The 17,893-nt window shown below is 35.1% G+C and overlaps 1 protein-coding gene across 1 annotated transcript; it reads left to right on the top strand.

Moving 5' to 3' along the window:
- The first annotated feature begins 3,891 nt into the window (after positions 1–3,891).
- On the top strand, positions 3,892–10,536 carry LOC141622144 (cholesterol 22-monohydroxylase CYP90B51-like). Its single transcript, XM_074438202.1, has 8 exons — positions 3,892–4,345; positions 4,523–4,847; positions 4,961–5,113; positions 5,286–5,540; positions 5,635–5,727; positions 6,039–6,117; positions 6,331–6,440; positions 10,128–10,536. Exons 1-8 carry the CDS (start codon positions 4,143–4,145, stop codon positions 10,371–10,373), a joined length of 1,464 nt encoding a protein of 487 aa, XP_074294303.1. The 5' UTR covers positions 3,892–4,142; the 3' UTR covers positions 10,374–10,536.
- Positions 10,537–17,893: the final 7,357 nt, after the last annotated feature.

The raw sequence follows: 17,893 nt of genomic DNA on the forward strand, positions 1-17,893 counted from the left end.
CCCATGCAAAGAAACCAAGTTGGAGGATAAGTTTTTTTAAAAATAAGGTTGGTAATTTGGCACTCAATTATGGAATATTGTCTTATTTATACTATCCGTATTACACTAAGGGCGGTAGTTACTAGTTAGGAGAGACGGGTTGCCTCCAACACGGCTTAATTTTACCTTCAGGCTGCCTAATTAATTATCGTTTTTGAAAAAATTAAGGGTTCGGTATGGTTGTCTATCGCCTAATAGACTCGTATCTTATTGTTCTCTAGATATAAACTTCTTTATTTTTTTTTCAAAACTTTCAAGTATAAATTTAATAAAATTTATGAGATATTTCACTTATATTAAATTACGCATTTTTTTATTAGAAATGTATAATTTTATTGTATGAATTGAATATGTAACGACATTTAAGCCAAATTAACTTAGCTTAGTTGACAACTCACAGCAGCATAACCGGCCACCATGCTGATATGCAGGCGGTTTCACTCCCAAAAAAATTAGGCATTTTACACAACACGCCCACCCTACAAGGCTACAAAAAGGCCGAGCTGTACCATTTCTTTTTATTAGGCGCAGTTAACCGCACAACACGACCATTACCACCCTCACCTAGAGCTTAGTGAGAAACCAAAACCATTAATAACCCCGGAGTAAAAGGTAAAAATTCTCATTGACTAGAATTGGTTGCATACCAGTATGCCACTCAAATAAAAAAAAATAAAAAAAACTGCTTACAACTCGCAATCATTGGTCTGCCACTATCTTTGGACCACCCGCACGAGTGGGTGACAATAATTAACAATTTCCATCTTTCTTTTAGCTTTTCCTGTTGTAGTAAAAGAATTATTAATTCCTATGATTGGCATGAAGCTCAAGTGGTAAAAAAATTTCCCAAGTTACTGATGCTTTCTTCTCAAATTTTATTTGTATTTAAGTTGTGATTTTAGTGCATGAACATCTAAACCACACAGATGAATTAATTATTCTAAGATTCACGATCTGTTCTGATTTCGAATTTTGTCCCAAGTTATATAGTACAGAGTACACTAGTTTTTCCATCCCAATAATTTATTTACCTTAATAAATACAGAGTAATATTTTTTATCGATGTACAATCATGAGGTAAATAATCCGCTTAACTCAATTAATCATTGATTTATTTTAGCTTTAGTTAATACTTTTTTACTTCCACAATGTTAACGAAAATTCAAATTCAATCTAAAGTATATTTTTTTTTGTTAAACTCTCACCAAAAAGCCAATATATATTTATTTATAGAGTTTATTAAATACACAAATTACGTAATTCAACTTACTTTTAAAAGTAATTTTGAATGCGAGCTACATTAAACCACACACTTTAAATAGTACCCTTCCTAACTCAAGATCTTTTTGCTTAACTTTTCACGGTCTCAAAAACAACCGTAAGAACTTTGATATATTTCGACTTGGTCAACTAAGTACCCCATATGTTCTATGTTTGTATAGAAGATGGTAATGCACAAATGTGACTGGGTCCAATTCTATGTGTGATTATTTGTATTTGATATGTAATGTAGTTACTCATAATAATGTTATAGAGGCCCTCGGCCGCTCACCAGGCCCGTTTGCCTTCTTTGTTTTATCTTTTTCTTTAAATTCCTGTTGAAGCATGTGAAATGGTGGAGAGAGAAATTGCGAAGAAATAGACGACTAAATCAGAGTGTGTTATTTCACGTGAAGGCCAACAATGTAGGATGTAGTTGGCCTTTGCTTTATTTTGCTTCTGTGGCGAAGCTGAGTGACTATGATTAATTGTGAAAAATTCTGTTCTTTGGGCATTGCTTTATTTATGGCAATAATTGTTCAATAATTTCTCCTAGCTGGAAAGCCTTACTCAGGTTTTATGATTTGAGATTTAGTTGGATGAACGCAAAGTAAGCTTATGCATATAGATGAGGCACTCTTTCAAATAATTCGCATATCATTTTTTAAGTGAATTTTGGTGGACCTATAATGATATTATAGGGGACTAAATGTGATTCACAAATATAAAGATGGTATCATCCTTTAAGTCATGTATACGTATATTGGGATTACCGCTATCACCATCTACTAACATCAATATGAATAAGGATGATATTGTTTGCTATAAACCAAATCTGTAAGGATTTGTTTTCCGCCACTTTTCTGTAATGTCATATTAATATAGGCGGTGAATACTTATAAACAAGATAAGTCTGCTCCTCTTGACCGATATAAGACATGAGCTTGTACCCCAACGCTCCTCTCAATTCAAGGACCACATAATCTTAATTGTGAGGTCTCACTAGGTTCTCTTAGCGTCATATAGACAATTAGTCCACTTCCTTATGTTCCACTAGACATTAGACCAAGTTGAGCCAGCTCTGGTATCGCATGTTAGGAATGCTGTCACCACTAACTCTCATTAACATTATATTGTTCGCTTTTGATCAAGTCTGCTCGAATTTATTTTTAATCTTCTTACCAACATGTCAATTCTAATGTTGGTGAATCCTTTTAAGTCTACTCTTCTTTCTTAATGTACGTGAGATACAAGTTTGTACCCCTAGCAACTTCTTTAAAGGACATTGACTATGACTATGAAAACAGTGATGGTACATTGTTAACTTTGGTATCTATAATCTTGTCGACATCAATAATCAATAATTCTAAAAGGCTATCATCTATGACTTACTCAGCCATTATACGTATTTAATTCCTCATAAGATAGCATGGAGCCACAATCAAGTTTGGCAAACAAGTGACTAAATGTCAACCAAGCCTAACAATAACTAGAGTTTCGTATGGTTTACATTCAGTTTCAATTATATTGGAATTGAATTGATTTTATACTAGGAAGTAGGAACTAAATAAAAGCCAAAGGAAAGACATGCCAAATCAAACTTCTTTGATAGGAAGGGTGATGGGAGTTTGACTGTATTGATTGCCCTTGACTATTAAATATCAAATACAGGGAGGAAACTGGTCCACTGCTACCTAATGAAGTTATTATCTCAAATATTTTTGATGTACAAGTTATTATGAAGATAGACTGTGATAAGGGTGTCAAAAACTACACTTTTTTTTTCATGCATTTCATACTATCATTAATTCGGCAGTCACCCGTGCATGGCCGATCCACCTGTCGTATCACCAGTTCTTGGACGACTAAACGTGAAAATTGACCTTTGGCTGTGGGGTCACTATTTGGTATGAGTGAACTCCGATATGGTGAAGGGATTGAAGATTAACCCATATTCTATTTGTTGTTATCACACAAATTTTTTTTAAGCTGAAGATATTAGTCTCTAATATGAAACGGGTCAAATTGTTAGATGCGATGAAAAGTAGAATGTTTTGAAAACGGCAAAAAGATTGTCCCATGCAACCGCATTAGTATTAAACCCCTTTTTAAACTTAACACGAATATGGCTATCTTAAGAGAGATCAACCCTTGTAAAGGAGTGTTTTAATTATGATAAAATTGTAGGTTTTTATAAGTTAGAATATTAATGTAGTTATGTAGTCGGATCAGATAATTCTGTACCATTTTAGCAATATGTGCAACAAAAGGGTAAATTGCATTGCTTTGAATATTTAGGATAATAGTAAGGAATTGTTTATTTTTTTCGCTTGAAACCGTCTAAATTTAAAGTAAAGAAAAATTTGAAGTGAAGTAAAGTAAAGAGAAGAGTAAAATAAACTGAAACGAATTTATAAAACTGAAATTATTAAGATTAAAAGAATAAGGCAAGTAAAATTCGCTAAAGATTATTTTTGTAATTTGTTTTCTGTTTTTATGATAAATCGTCCTTAAAAACAAAAATCAAATGTTACCTTTTGTTCATTTGTTTGTAAATCGTCCTCCTTTGCTTTATATCTGGGCCAAATTTGCTTTTAAAAATGACAGTGAAAGCAGGTTATAAAAGACCACAAATTAGCTTCAAATCTTTTCATTTAACATTAGCTCTTTGTTCTTGATCCTCTCTCACTCCCTCTCCTTCTCTACTTTAAAACTTGTCTTGGTTCCTCTGCTTTGTGTTGCTGCATCTTAAAGAGGATCAAAAGCCAAGGACAAAATAAAGTCAGCTTTTACTTGGCATTTTTTATATGCACTAAAAACTTGCATAAACTACTCAGAAACCAATGTCTGACTTAGAATTCTTCTTGTACCTTCTTCCATTTGTTTTAACTTTGTCTTGGATGCTCAACTTCTTTAAAACAAAGAAACCTCCTTTAAACCTTCCTCCAGGCAAAATGGGTTTGCCTTTTATTGGAGAAACTATGGGTTATTTGAAGCCCTACACTGCTACTACTATAGGACAGTTCATGGAACAACATGTTGCAAGGTACTCACATTTAGTGATTTAAGTTATTCGACATATCGTAACTTATAAGTGATGTTGCTCAGTCTCGGATAAAAGTAATCATGTTTATGTCCGTACCCACGTCCGAGTGTCGAGTGTATATGTCTAGTGATATAATTCATATGTTAATATATTTATGTACTCTTTACGTTATTACAGGTTTGGGAAAATCTACAAGTCACATTTGTTTGGGGAACCCACCATTGTATCAGTGGATCCTGGTCTCAATAGGTACATCCTCCAAAATGAAGGGAGGTTGTTTGAATGTAGTTATCCCAAAAGCATTGGTGGAATACTTGGAAAATGGTCGATGCTTGTTTTGGTGGGAGACATGCACAGAGACATGAGAAATATTTCTCTGAACTTTTTATGCAATGGTAGACTAAAAACTCATTTAATCAAAGAGGTTGAGAAACACACTTTATTTGTGCTTAATTCATGGAAAGAAAATTGTTCCTTTTCTGCTCAGGATGAAGCTAAGAAGGTAAAAATTTTAATCTTCATAGGAGCATTAATGTCATTTTTTCACTTAAAAAGTCGAGTTTTAAATGTCGTATTTATTAACTGGTTTAAGTATTTTATGTGCTGTTTTTGTAGTTCACATTCAATTTGATGGCAAAACATATAATGAGCTTGGATCCTGGAGAGCAAGAAACAGAGCAGCTTAAAAAGGAATATATTACTTTTATGAAGGGTGTTATATCACCTCCTTTAAATTTCCCTGGAACTCCTTACAGAAGGGCTCTCAAGGTATTTAACACTAACCCGAAAATTGATTTGTCGTATTGACGGTTTCTTATGACAATTCTTGTTAGCTGACTCCAAATCATTTCGTGACGAAGACAAGTCTATATTGTCGTCGTACTAAATTACCTCATACTATCAAGTTATTGAAATCTTCTCACTTAATTATAATGGACAGTCAAGATCAACAATTCTTAACTTTATCGAGGGGAAGATGAATGAAAGATTAGAGAAGATGAAGAACGGTGGGAATGATAGTATGAATGATGATGATCTCCTTGGATGGGTGTTGAAGCATTCAAATCTTTCAACAGAGCAAATACTTGACTTAATTTTGAGTTTACTCTTTGCTGGTCATGAAACTTCCTCTGTTTCCATTGCTTTAGCCATCTTTTTTCTTCAGGATTCCCCAGCTGTTCTTCAGCAATTAAGGGTATACCTTTTTCTTTAATCTCTCTTCTCTCTTTTTATATTTTAATATTCTCATACGTTTTCCTTAAATTTTCATTTTTTACTAAAATATTCAGGAAGAGCAACTTTCCATTTCCAAAGCTAAGCAGGAATCAGATGAGAAAGAGTTAAATTGGGAGGACTACAAGAAAATGGAATTTACGCAATGTGTAAGCCATCTCCATTTAATTATAAACTAACCTATACATGATATAGCCAACCAATTAACTAACTCTCTCAAAGATTAACTACCTCAAATGGGTTACTTTCTCGATTGTATTATCATGAAAACATCTCATATAAAAATTTGTAGTAGTCTGTTGCGTAGTTTCGTGGATACATGCGTCATGTGTTTTCAACATCACAAAACTTTTCAGCCGTCACATATAATGTGGTTGTAGTATGCAAGAGTTGTATGTATCGGTCGAGAACGTTTGTGACAAGTGTCAATAAAAGTAACACTATTTTGTGAATTGTGAAGGTTATTACGGAAACACTGAGGCTGGGTAATGTCGTGAGGTTTCTACATCGGAAGGCTGTTAAAGACGTTCGGTATAAAGGTAATGTCAGTTGTAAATTTGGGACGAATCTCTCTTATTATGCTTTCGTCATTTTTGTGTGTGTTTGTCTTTCTTTTGTGGATGATTCATGGGAAAACTGCCGGCCAGAAAGTAGAAGAAGGCTTTTATATATAAGAAATATATATTTGCTTTATAATAAAGAGATCGCGGAAGCTTTAGTTAATTAATGTAGTAACGTTTGATGTTGTAAAGGTTATGACATTCCATGTGGATGGAAAGTGCTGCCGGTGATTTCAGCTGCGCATTTGGATGCTGCCCTTTTTGACCAGCCTCACCTCTTCAATCCCTGGAGGTGGCAACAGGTTAGTCTTATTTTATATATGCATCTTCTCCTCCCTGTCTGGTCTTTTTCTTTAGTGTTACTCTGCATTACGTAAAAAGCTTAAATTATCTTATGAGGTTGATTACTATGAGACGAAACTAAATTTACTAATAATATTTGACTATTTGAGGTAGTCTCGTTATAGGACGGTCTTCTGCTAGACTTGCGTAATTAGAACTAACTACTACTCGTAGTGACAAACGCCCAAGTCCCTTGTGAATTGTGATGATTTTAAGTTTTAGTGAAATTTTGATACCGGTTCGTAGTATTTTTACGGAAAGTTCAAAAGTATGATTTGCTTAGAATCAAAATCGCAAGTCTCATTCAAGACCTTCAAGGAATAATAGTAAAAGGTGATTATGTTTTGAAGTGGCTCAAATATGCTTGTTGGAAGTTCATGTTGAACAAAAATTCTTATTTAAGACGGGGTGTATAAATAAGATAAAAGCAGAATGCGTATGAAAAAACAAAAGATTTGTCTTATATACGCCAAGTTAGGTGATATTTGACGTGTTTTGTTTAAATATTATTGTAAGACGGATCTTAGGATATTGACTGCATGTTGAATATATGGTACTCCAGTTGTTGCTATGGTTTACTTTTCTACATAAAAAACAAGAAAATATGCAGCATTCACGGTACTACTAGTAAATCAATTTGACTAAAAACAAGAGCCTATCCAGCATTCATAGGACGACTAGTAAATACAATTGACTAAGATAGGAGCACGAATTTCACTAATGATCAATGAATAGAAGGGCAGTTGAATGCTCCAAAATTTGTCAGAGTTTTTCTCATGTAGTTTAAAAAAAAAAAAAAATCAAATATTAGGGACCCTAGAGAAAAATTAGGGAATGCCCCTCGACTTAAGGGTGATGGTACTTTGAGAATGACTGAGTGGGGTAGTTTGAATTGAATGATTTCTGTCTATAACATTACGTACACCCAAGGTATATATCCTAAACCAAACTTTCTTCCCAAATTGGTTGTCATATTGATAGGACTCACCTCTTGGTTAGGTTTTGCTTGTGGCTATATTCGTGTAATATGTTTATCAAGCCCTTCCTCCATTATATTTGGTACTCGGGAGTGATTTCGTCCATTATTTGGTAATTTGGTACTTCCTCTACAACAGCTAATCAATCGTGGACTCCCTTTATCCTAGTCAATTATATTGATTTGCTTTTTATGCATTATTCATAAGATAGAAATCGAGATGTTATTGGGCCGATCAGAATGGAACCATTTTGAGCTCGAGCTTAGTTCGGGTTAGAGCTCGTCAAGCTTGAAAAAAGATTGCGCTCAGAAAAAGCTTGAGCATGGCTTGAGTTGGATTTGATAAAGATCAGCTCCAGCTCGGGCTCGAAATTGGTTTGAACGAGCTTGAAGCAAATCGATTTCGAGGATTTTGCGAGTTAGCCGAGTTTAATTAATTACAACCTCGGATAGAGGGGTAAATATAAAAATTAGCAACATGATCCTACATTTTTTTTCCAGTTAGTTTCCCTTAAGACGAATGTATTTGTCTCTATTAATTTAAAAATGGGTCAAATAGCATCTCCATGTTCTGTTTTTGTTTTATTCATATTATTTTACCCGTCTTAAAGAAGAATCTATTGTTTCTTTCTTATCTCATTTTCCAACAAAATAATTCATAGAAATATTTGATGAGGGAAAAAGGTAGGGACCCAGCAGATGAAGTGTCACAATCAAAGCAGTAGGTTAAGCACTGAGTACGGAGAAGGTGGGCGTGGGGGTTTGAAATAGCAAATAGGCCACCTTTGATACCACTAGTTTTGATGTGATCAACCACAGACCCACGGACTATATGATTTACGTATAAGATAAGACTTCTTTTATTTTTATTATTATTATTATTATTACGTTATTAATAATTAATATTATTATTACTCGTTATTTTTTTATACTCTATGTTTTTCTCTCTCCCCATTAATATGGTCCAAAGAGGATAATTGCCCCCCCACGTGGGCGTGGGGACTGTAGATTGCACGTGCAATATGTCTTTTATTTTTCTCAACGGGTCCGCAAAACCACGATGTATCTCCCCTAGGAATTTTCTTTTTTCCCCATTTACTTTCATTTTATTTGTCAACTATGGGTTAGCTGATTTCCAGTGCACTGAGGATGTTGGAGTCGCATTACTCGCTCCTTCCCAAAATAATCTATTTATTTGACGTTCTACAATCGAATGTAATGGTGGATTGATGAACTTTATTATGAGACAAAATTGATTATTTTAGGCAGGGGCGTAGTCAGATATGTTGGGTAGAAAATTTTCTTCGTCTAGTTTAGTATATTTGCTGAGACTGCATGTTTATAGATTTCGGGTAGCACAGATCATTAATTTTAACTATTTTTTTTTTGGAATTTGGATAGCACCCCATGATAATATGTAGCTCCCCCTGATTTCGGGTCATGCACCGAACTAACAAAGTAACAATCAACTACGGAGTATTAAAACAATCGTTATATCTTATACTCCATATAACGATGCTATAAAAGATAACTAGCAATTAAGTCGGTGTGAGATAGAAAATAATTGCCTGGGGCTAACATATAGCTGCTCCTTATAAAAAAACAGTAGGTCAAAGCTTTTTTCCAGTCTCTTGGTTAAACCGTTAAACAGTGACTAATAGGACTCAAATGTTTGATTCCCTTTCGTTTTTTCCTCTTAATTATAAGGAGACAGGTATTAACCTTATAGTTATATAAGTAATGAAGCAAAGTTGATCACCTTTAATTATTCTAGATACCCTCTTGGATTTGACAACTTGGATTCTACTATTCTCATAATTGCGTCACAACGTCCCCTTCTTTTTCTCATTGACATCTACATACCTAAATCTATAAAATATACGTCTAATTATTCATATCTCAGCTTCTTTATTTCTTTGCCAAATTTTACATTCTTTCTTTTCCTCTAAAATTAATTTTGTTAGCAATGATTTATTATGAGCTTGGTTCCTTTTCAGAGGAGCAAAACACTCACATTAATTAGCCTTGAAATACCTTTGTTTAGTGGCGGAGGTATTATTCGAAGTTAGTATGACTAAAACATTGATTGAAAGTTTTGTATGAGCGACTATTAATGTACTAGTAACATAACTTACAGATACAAAATCTGAATACTTAATTTGGACTGACAATTTCATATTCTTCCCTGCTTAAAGATTTGTGTCAGTATGTGCTTGTCCCATTGCTTCGCCACTTCTTTGATTTAGGATTTTAGAAGTATAGTTGGTCTCCTTTAAGACGGTCATAGGTCTTAAGTTTCAAATAGAACTCATATTGTTAGATTGGACAAGATCTTTATCATTCTCAAGACATTCTATTTTTCGTCCCATCTAACTATTTAACATTTTTTTTCATGTTTAAGACGAATATACCTTTCTTAGACAAGAATTTGCGTTAACAGTAAGTTGTCGTAATTTTCGACACACTATTTTGATATTCATATTGTCCGTGTGCTTCTAATAAAGAAATAAGGTTGTATTTATCAACCCGTCTTAACTGAAGCCTTTGCAGAACTGACTTAATGTACTTGCTGTTATAGTTTTATGACAATCATACAACTAATTAGCACGTAGTGACATGAAGATCCAACATTAAGTATCTTACCTTTTTAAGTGTTGCCATTATGAAACAGAACGGAGGTAACCGTGGAGCGACAGTAAGCAGCTCAAGCAGCAACAAGTTCATGCCGTTTGGGGGAGGACCAAGACTATGTGCAGGTTCCGAACTAGCTAAGCTAGAGATGGCTATTTTCATCCGCCATTTGGTACTTAACTTCAACTGGCAATTAGCCGATAAAGACCAAGCTTTCGCCTACCCTTACGTCGAATTCCCTAAAGGATTACCCATCACTGTACAACGTCTCAATCCTCAACAATAAAAACTCGATTTCTAGATGATTTTATTTATCATCGAAAAACTTGCACAGAAGTTAAAACAATACTAAAAAAATAATAATATATATTTAATAAATAAATAATAAGAATAAGAATAATGATTTTGTGCTAGAAAGAAAATTCATTCTCCCCGGTGTAGACCATATATATCTGTAACACCCCGGTTTATAAAAGAAGTCCTCGTCAAGACATTCTCTAATAAAACGGACTGTTACCATCTCGGTTTCCCGAGGTAGTGAATAACAAATTAAACTCCAAGGCAATTTACAAAATATTTAACTTAATTATTACAATTCCTCTTTTCAAATTAAATGCCAAGAACTGATGTAAGTAAAAGTGAAGTCTTCTAGATGATGATCTAGCTACTAGGTCGTCTCGATCCAGATCCGGTGTCTCACGCCCATCCAGCTCCCCGTCCTATCTCTTAAACTCACAAGTCTGCTCCCCATAAACGGATCATCACGGTGTTCACGAATACACAATGGTCAACCACGAGGTTGAGTAGGGAAAACAAAATAAGTACGACAATAAAATACATAGCTCCATTTCCAATTTGTCACATACTCCACCTCTCCGTATCACGCACTCGAATAACTCCCACATCATAACAATACTTCCACACCATATCAATAACTTTCACACCATATCAATAACTTCCACATCATGTCACATACCCTGAATATCACAGACCCTGAATATCACATTCCCTGAATATCACAAAATCCCGAATATCACAAATCCCGAATATCACAAATCCCTGAATATCACAGACACTGATTAATCTACATTTCCATATCACGAACATCCTCCAACTCCAATGCATATGAATGTTCACAAGAAATTGATGCAACACGTTATACAAATCAATTAAATGATGAATCATAAGATCATGCCGCTTATCCGATATTGTAATATCATACTCAATATGATCAATTCAAATAATCACCTTTCCCAATATAAATGATAATATAAATCAACCACCACGAATTCACCAACACAATTCAACAATAACGATAACAGACAAGTGTATTTCCCCTACCTCAAGTGCCAGCAAATTCCAATTAGCAGTCCAGAAAGAAGCAATGAATTGATTATCGATCCTTCACGAATCCATCACCTAGCACAATTATAATATTTTTAATTACTAACTACTAAATATGGAGATCTCTCAATTAGAAGTCTTCCCGAAATACAATCCCGACACCAACATATGCCCTACTGATAATTAAAGTAACCCGATTAGTATTTGACCCAACTTCCCAAAATGGGAGTTATTAAAGTATAATTTCTCAAAATGGAAACCTTCCCGATATAGTAACTTTTCTCTTTTAACAAACCCGTCTCGAAATCTCATTTCTAGTTAATTAATTATTATTTTATCTTAATTAACTCGACACTTAAACCAACCCGGTAATTTAAACGGATTATACTATTTTAAGAAAACCCGAATCCAACCTCGAACAACTCAAACATTCCCGACTCCAAAATATGTCTTTAATTATTTCAATACCCGGGAATTAAATTAAATAACTAATTTAATTAATTAAATGATTTAAGGAACCCGAATCGAACCACAACTTAAACAACCCGATTTAAACCCGTCTTCAATTATTTAATCAACTCGGGAATTACATTAATTAATTATTTAGAAGACTCGGGAAATAAATTAACTAATTAAGTATACAACTCATTACAATGTGACGATTTAAATATTAAAAACCCGCTTCGAAATAACAAAAACACTCGATATCAACTCGTCCCCTTCACCAACGCACATACACCACCACAGGCCACCTCACCACCGCGACAACCACCTGACCCCGCACCCACTCGACCTCACCACCCACGACCACCACCAGCCTGGTCGACGGCCGCCGGCGAGTCGAACCAGAGCTGGCAAATCGGCGTGGTCCACCGCGCATCATCACCAAACACTCACTGCTTCTCCTCTCACCACCACCGCAACTATTATTCAACTCATGTCAAGCCACCACCGGCTTACACGCCGTCAACCCACGAACACCGACACCCCCACACCACCCCGTCGACCTCCCTTTAGTCGACATAAACACCACCCAAACCAGACCCATCCAAACCCGAGTGTAACCCGTATTACAAACCTGTTTGCTACCCCCCATTATTACCGCATTTTACTGTTATTAAGACCACCAAGAACCACCGTGACCACCACCACTACACTCACCACTAACCACCCTACCCTTATACCTTGCCAACAACTACCAACAATGTTTCGACAAGACACAAACAACTCACAAAACCCGACATTCAATTCGAAAGAAAACAGAGAAGAGTTGGAACCTTTACCTTTCTTGCCGCCATAGCCGCCACCACGGCCACCCTCAGACGTCGACAAGCTCCCCTATCCCTTCCTTGCTGCGCCAATAGCAACCACGACCACTCTCTCTCTCTCTCTAAACGTGAAAGATGGAGTTTTGGTGTTGGTTAAGGAGGGAGACGGGATGAGGGGGATAGAAGAACAATGAAGTATGGTTTGTATGGGGGGTGATGTAGGCGTGGCTTTGGAGTATGGGTTGGGGTGAACAAGGGAGTATGGGTAGTCTAGGTTCTATAAAAATAATCAAGCATGCCTTCTTATTTTGTATTTAACCAATACCCGTAATCCTTACTTAATTATCTTATGTGTAACGTAAACTTACGATCGTTGGATGTAATTATCGACTCACCATTAACTCGATATAATTTGTAATCTGAATTGTATAATAATTAATATATAATAATAATATCCGTTTAATTTATTATATAAAAATACGGGGTATTACAGTCTTCCCCCCTTAAAATGAACTTCGTCCCGAAGTTCGCTCCCATACCCAAACCTCAAAATGGTATTGCATATCGTACTTATGGACGTCACGCATTTCTAACGCGGTTAACACCACTTTTGACACACCAATTAAACATGACAAATACGGAATGTTACATTCTGCCCTCCTAAAAAGAAACTTCGTCCCGAAGTTTTAACTCGTCTTTCTTAACCCGACTAACTACAACAAATAACAACTGAGAACACAATGTATACCAATTGAATACTCATATGAGAACACCATCATCTTTTATCTCAATTCCGATCTCAAACTCAACATAAACTCATTAACCATGGTCGCATCGGACCGCAAACATATCTCCCGTAATCATCACTCGGCTCATAGGCCACTCGTAACTCATTACATTACGGTTTAATCACACTTCCCTTTTACACATCAACCAACTAACAGAAGTAGTAACAAAACATATAGATCTCATTTGCATACGTACCCCACAACTAAACGTCAACTTGGTCAACTATAGCCTACAAACAAGTGCAATTTAAGCATCAAGATTTTACAATCCTCCCCAACTAGAAACATGGTTACGTCCTCGTAACCTTCATTATTATATCTACGGTCTCAAACTATTGCTAACAACTAAAAAAAAATAAAAGGTTCTCAACTCACGTCCCAGATAACTAGTTCTTACCAAAGACAATCGATATACAACTGTTTCAAGGATGCTACATTGCTACCGTTACCAGTAAAAATTATTAGTAATTATTCACCTCACCAATCATTGTAATTTCATACTTTAGAATATAGGGGATCAATCATCATCAGGAAAGAATTAGGGTCAACACCTTGGTAAATCGATCTTATTAAAATTTTATAACCTAATAGGTCCAATCTAACTTTCCTTTACACAATTGTACAAATTCAGGTCAAGGCACAGAATCACTGATGACAAATGAAGACAACCAGTTTCGCAGTACTTATCGTCCCAGAAATATTTTAAATCCTCATCGCAAAGGTTTGGTAATTATTCATAAATGACGAATGCACATTGATTGGCAAATTTTATAACTTATTGGTCGAGTCACACAAGTGATTAAGCAACGATATTGGAAAGGTAACATACAAGACTATCATACGTAAATTTTTGTTCTTTGTATTAATATATTTAAACTGCACCCAACACAATGACATGCTAATATCACTTACCATGTTAACACGTAACTAACTTAAATCACCACATCACATTTCCCGTTTCGACATTCGTAACCAACCACAATTCACCAATTCGCTACATGAACGAATAACCTGACTAACTTGACCCACCACTTGTGACTCCGTTCTAATTCCATTACTCCAGACTTTAGCAACTATCATGAAACCATGCAACCAGACACTAGCTGGAAATCTCCTTCCGAATTTATACTCACACGACAAAATTTAGCTTCATTTTCAAACTTTTACTTTCATACCGGGCGATGAATAACTTTCCTAATCATAACTCTTATAACAGAGCCGTCATAGAATCCACTTACGGCTTACTACGAAACCCCAAATCAGATAAACTTAATTCAATTCCTTTAAACAAAACAAGCTTGGGTGTCGACTCATATATTATAATCTTACAGATTCAGCTTATTCATTTCAGCCCTATCTTTACTAATGAACGACTATTACTTCAATCATCAGGATTTTAGTTGCACTTCTTTACTCAGTTCTATTCACGGCTAACACGACTACCGCATTTAATCGGCGACGTTTTAGATAGTATACATTCCCTGGTGACGTCTCATCAAAGCATTCGATTCGTACCATAATGTAAAGCAAAACTACAAATTAACTGTGTTCAATCAAAATTGTACCACTTTATTACAGATCTATTTATCACAGGTTGCATGGTCACACGAAAGTATAAGTACCAACTCAATTACATGTTAAATTTTAAAACGATTTATCACATCATAAGAACTAGACAAGGGTCTAACCATATGGTCAATATAAGAAGATTATTAGTTTAGATCGGAGGCACACTATAAAATTCCCAGTTAAACTCCTTACGGGACTATCGATCGTAAGTCGTCATGAGTAATTAACTTAATAATGTAGAAGTCAAACAACTGAAATTACAACCGAGTATTAATAGTTATATGATTCACAATAACAACAAAATTACTTCCATATCAACCATATGTTTAACATTTTAGCAACCATACCATCCAATTGTATCCATCAACTCAAGTATGAATCATTTTCAAAGAACAATAAAAGATATCGCATAAACAACTTAAACATGTACATATATCATCATATAACTTGTAACACATTATCTATGACAAAAGATTAGTAAGGTGAACAAGTTCTCTGGTTTGCACGGTTTGAACAAATAGGCAACTCGCGACTCAATTAAACATAGCTGTAACGACTATCATTTAAACATACGCATGGCATGTGAATCATCAAAGGGTTATCCCATTATAATATTGCCAACATAGTTTTCACAACAATCCTTATTAGAATATAATTAATTGTGATGACTCGAGAATCTAGATATACCAATCGTCGTATTATATCAAACAATTTCCTTTATATCATGCTCCTACAATTGCAAGAATCCCTTTAGCATTTTATGACGATATAGTGATGAACATATCCACTAAGAATTAGCAACACTTTTTTATTATCATGTTATATGTGTAGTTCCACTGAAATAGATTAATGCAATGTAAGTAATAAACATACTTTAGGCACACCGACTCATATGAACGACATTAGGACTCAGATGCATCCTACATTTGTGAACATTTTAGACATACTCATTACTACCATCCATGTGTAAACATTTAGACATAATTATTATAATTATTCATGCGAGCATATTAGATCAATCAAATTACTTTTAATACCATCAACCTCACCAAGATATGACAATATAGTTTTATATTTATATATATCCGACCACTATGCAAATATGATGAACACTCAGAGATATCACAACATGCCAAATGTATATTAATATATGTAAACAACTGGACTCGTATAAACATTTCACCCTCGATTAAGAATCAATTTTAACTATTCAATTTCACTTATACCATCATGCCAACAATATTACCAATTAGGTTTTAATTTTATCACTGGTTGAGATGCATAACTACTGAACGTGCGTGTTACTATCATCGTGTAGACATTATAATTTCACATTACTAAGGCTCATGAATTTAATCAAACAACTCGTATGAAGACTCAACCTAGAACACACATTTTACAAGTCATGTTTCACGTTGTAACTTTCAAAGATCACGAATGAATAAATAACCGTTCGATTAAAACTTGATTCGTATTACTTTTATAAAACACGGAGAGTTAAAATCACAGGGAAAAGAATTAGGTTCAAAGCACAAGAATACCATTTTTAAAGAATTTTACAACTCAGTTGGTCCAACCAAACATGTGATGCTATTGGTCCAAAACTTGGGTCAGTTTGCGAAACTTATTATTTAATATCAAGACACCAAGATTTTTCGTGGCTTATTAATTTGAACACATATGTGAATTTTATGATCGGTGGGGTTGGAATTATGTGAGAATTATTAATGCAATTTAAATGTGGATTTTTACAACATCATTGGCTAAGCGTCACTGCACAGAACTTCCTAACCACATCCTACTAAAATCTTTATTTCTCCTAATCCGTATATCATATAAGCATGAAACCAACGCCAAATGAACACTAACTCACGAGGCTCTCTTTCATAAAATTTTCGCCGATAGGCAATAAACAGAAAAGAAATGGTGGTAAGGTCCATTAAAGAGTAACATCAACCGAATTAAGTTTTATCACTAAATTATTTATTTACTATGTTCCAACTCCTACAATCACACTATTGATACTAACCCATACCAAATTAGATCTAACACTGTACTTATGTAAGCATATACCCCATAGATTCCCTTCGCATCTCGACCTACCCATTACATCTAAATCAAAATTGCTATGACTAAAGATATGAAATTCTATTGTGTTTCCTATTACTAACACGATACTATACTAGCATGGCTTCGGGATCACACAACCGCATATTACTTAGTCATATTAGTACTACCAGCACATCATTCAACATCCACCTAGATAACTATCATTGACTCGCAATTACTTTTATGCTCACGTCTAGCACAACACTTCATTGATTATTAACCTGAACTCGAAAATTTGTTTCTCATTTTCCAACATTATATGATCACGTCATCATTCATACAGAATACTTACCGTAGCGTTGTCCTGCGGAATGGTTAGAATATATGGGTTTCAAAGTTTATATCAACTCGATTATGCAATAATCAACGCATCAATCAATTAACACTTAGGCAACGGTATAGGCATTTCAGGTTCATCCTTAGGCAACTTTTCTACCCTTTCCCTCATATACCCTCAGGGCTTTCCGAGTCAAACTGAGAGGGCCACTGGTTCGGTGTGAGGGGGCCCCTAACTCAAACCTTACCTCAGTGTGCTCCTAACAGTTCTATCCCGGTGTTCATTTTAATTAGACACATCCTAGGTTCATTGGGTTCATTGGTTTAGGCCTGAGGATCGTTCGCTCTGATACCACTTTGTAACACCCCGGTTTATAAAAGAAGTCCTCGTCAAGACATTCTCTAATAAAACGGACTGTTACCATCTCGGTTTCCCGAGGTAGTGAATAACA

The sequence above is a fragment of the Silene latifolia genome, chromosome X (genome assembly GCF_048544455.1).
Source record: "Silene latifolia isolate original U9 population chromosome X, ASM4854445v1, whole genome shotgun sequence".
Taxonomy (NCBI): domain Eukaryota; kingdom Viridiplantae; phylum Streptophyta; class Magnoliopsida; order Caryophyllales; family Caryophyllaceae; genus Silene; species Silene latifolia.

Excerpts from the sequence above, each read along its gene's own strand:
- LOC141622144 (XM_074438202.1), top strand. The coding sequence starts at position 4,143 with ATGTCTGACTTAGAATTCTTCTTGTACCTTCTTCCATTTGTTTTAACT. Across the intron at positions 4,848-4,960 it reads CTCAGGATGAAGCTAAGAAG|TTCACATTCAATTTGATGGC; the intron begins GTAAAAATTTTA and ends CTGTTTTTGTAG. Across the intron at positions 6,118-6,330 it reads TAAAGACGTTCGGTATAAAG|GTTATGACATTCCATGTGGA; the intron begins GTAATGTCAGTT and ends GATGTTGTAAAG.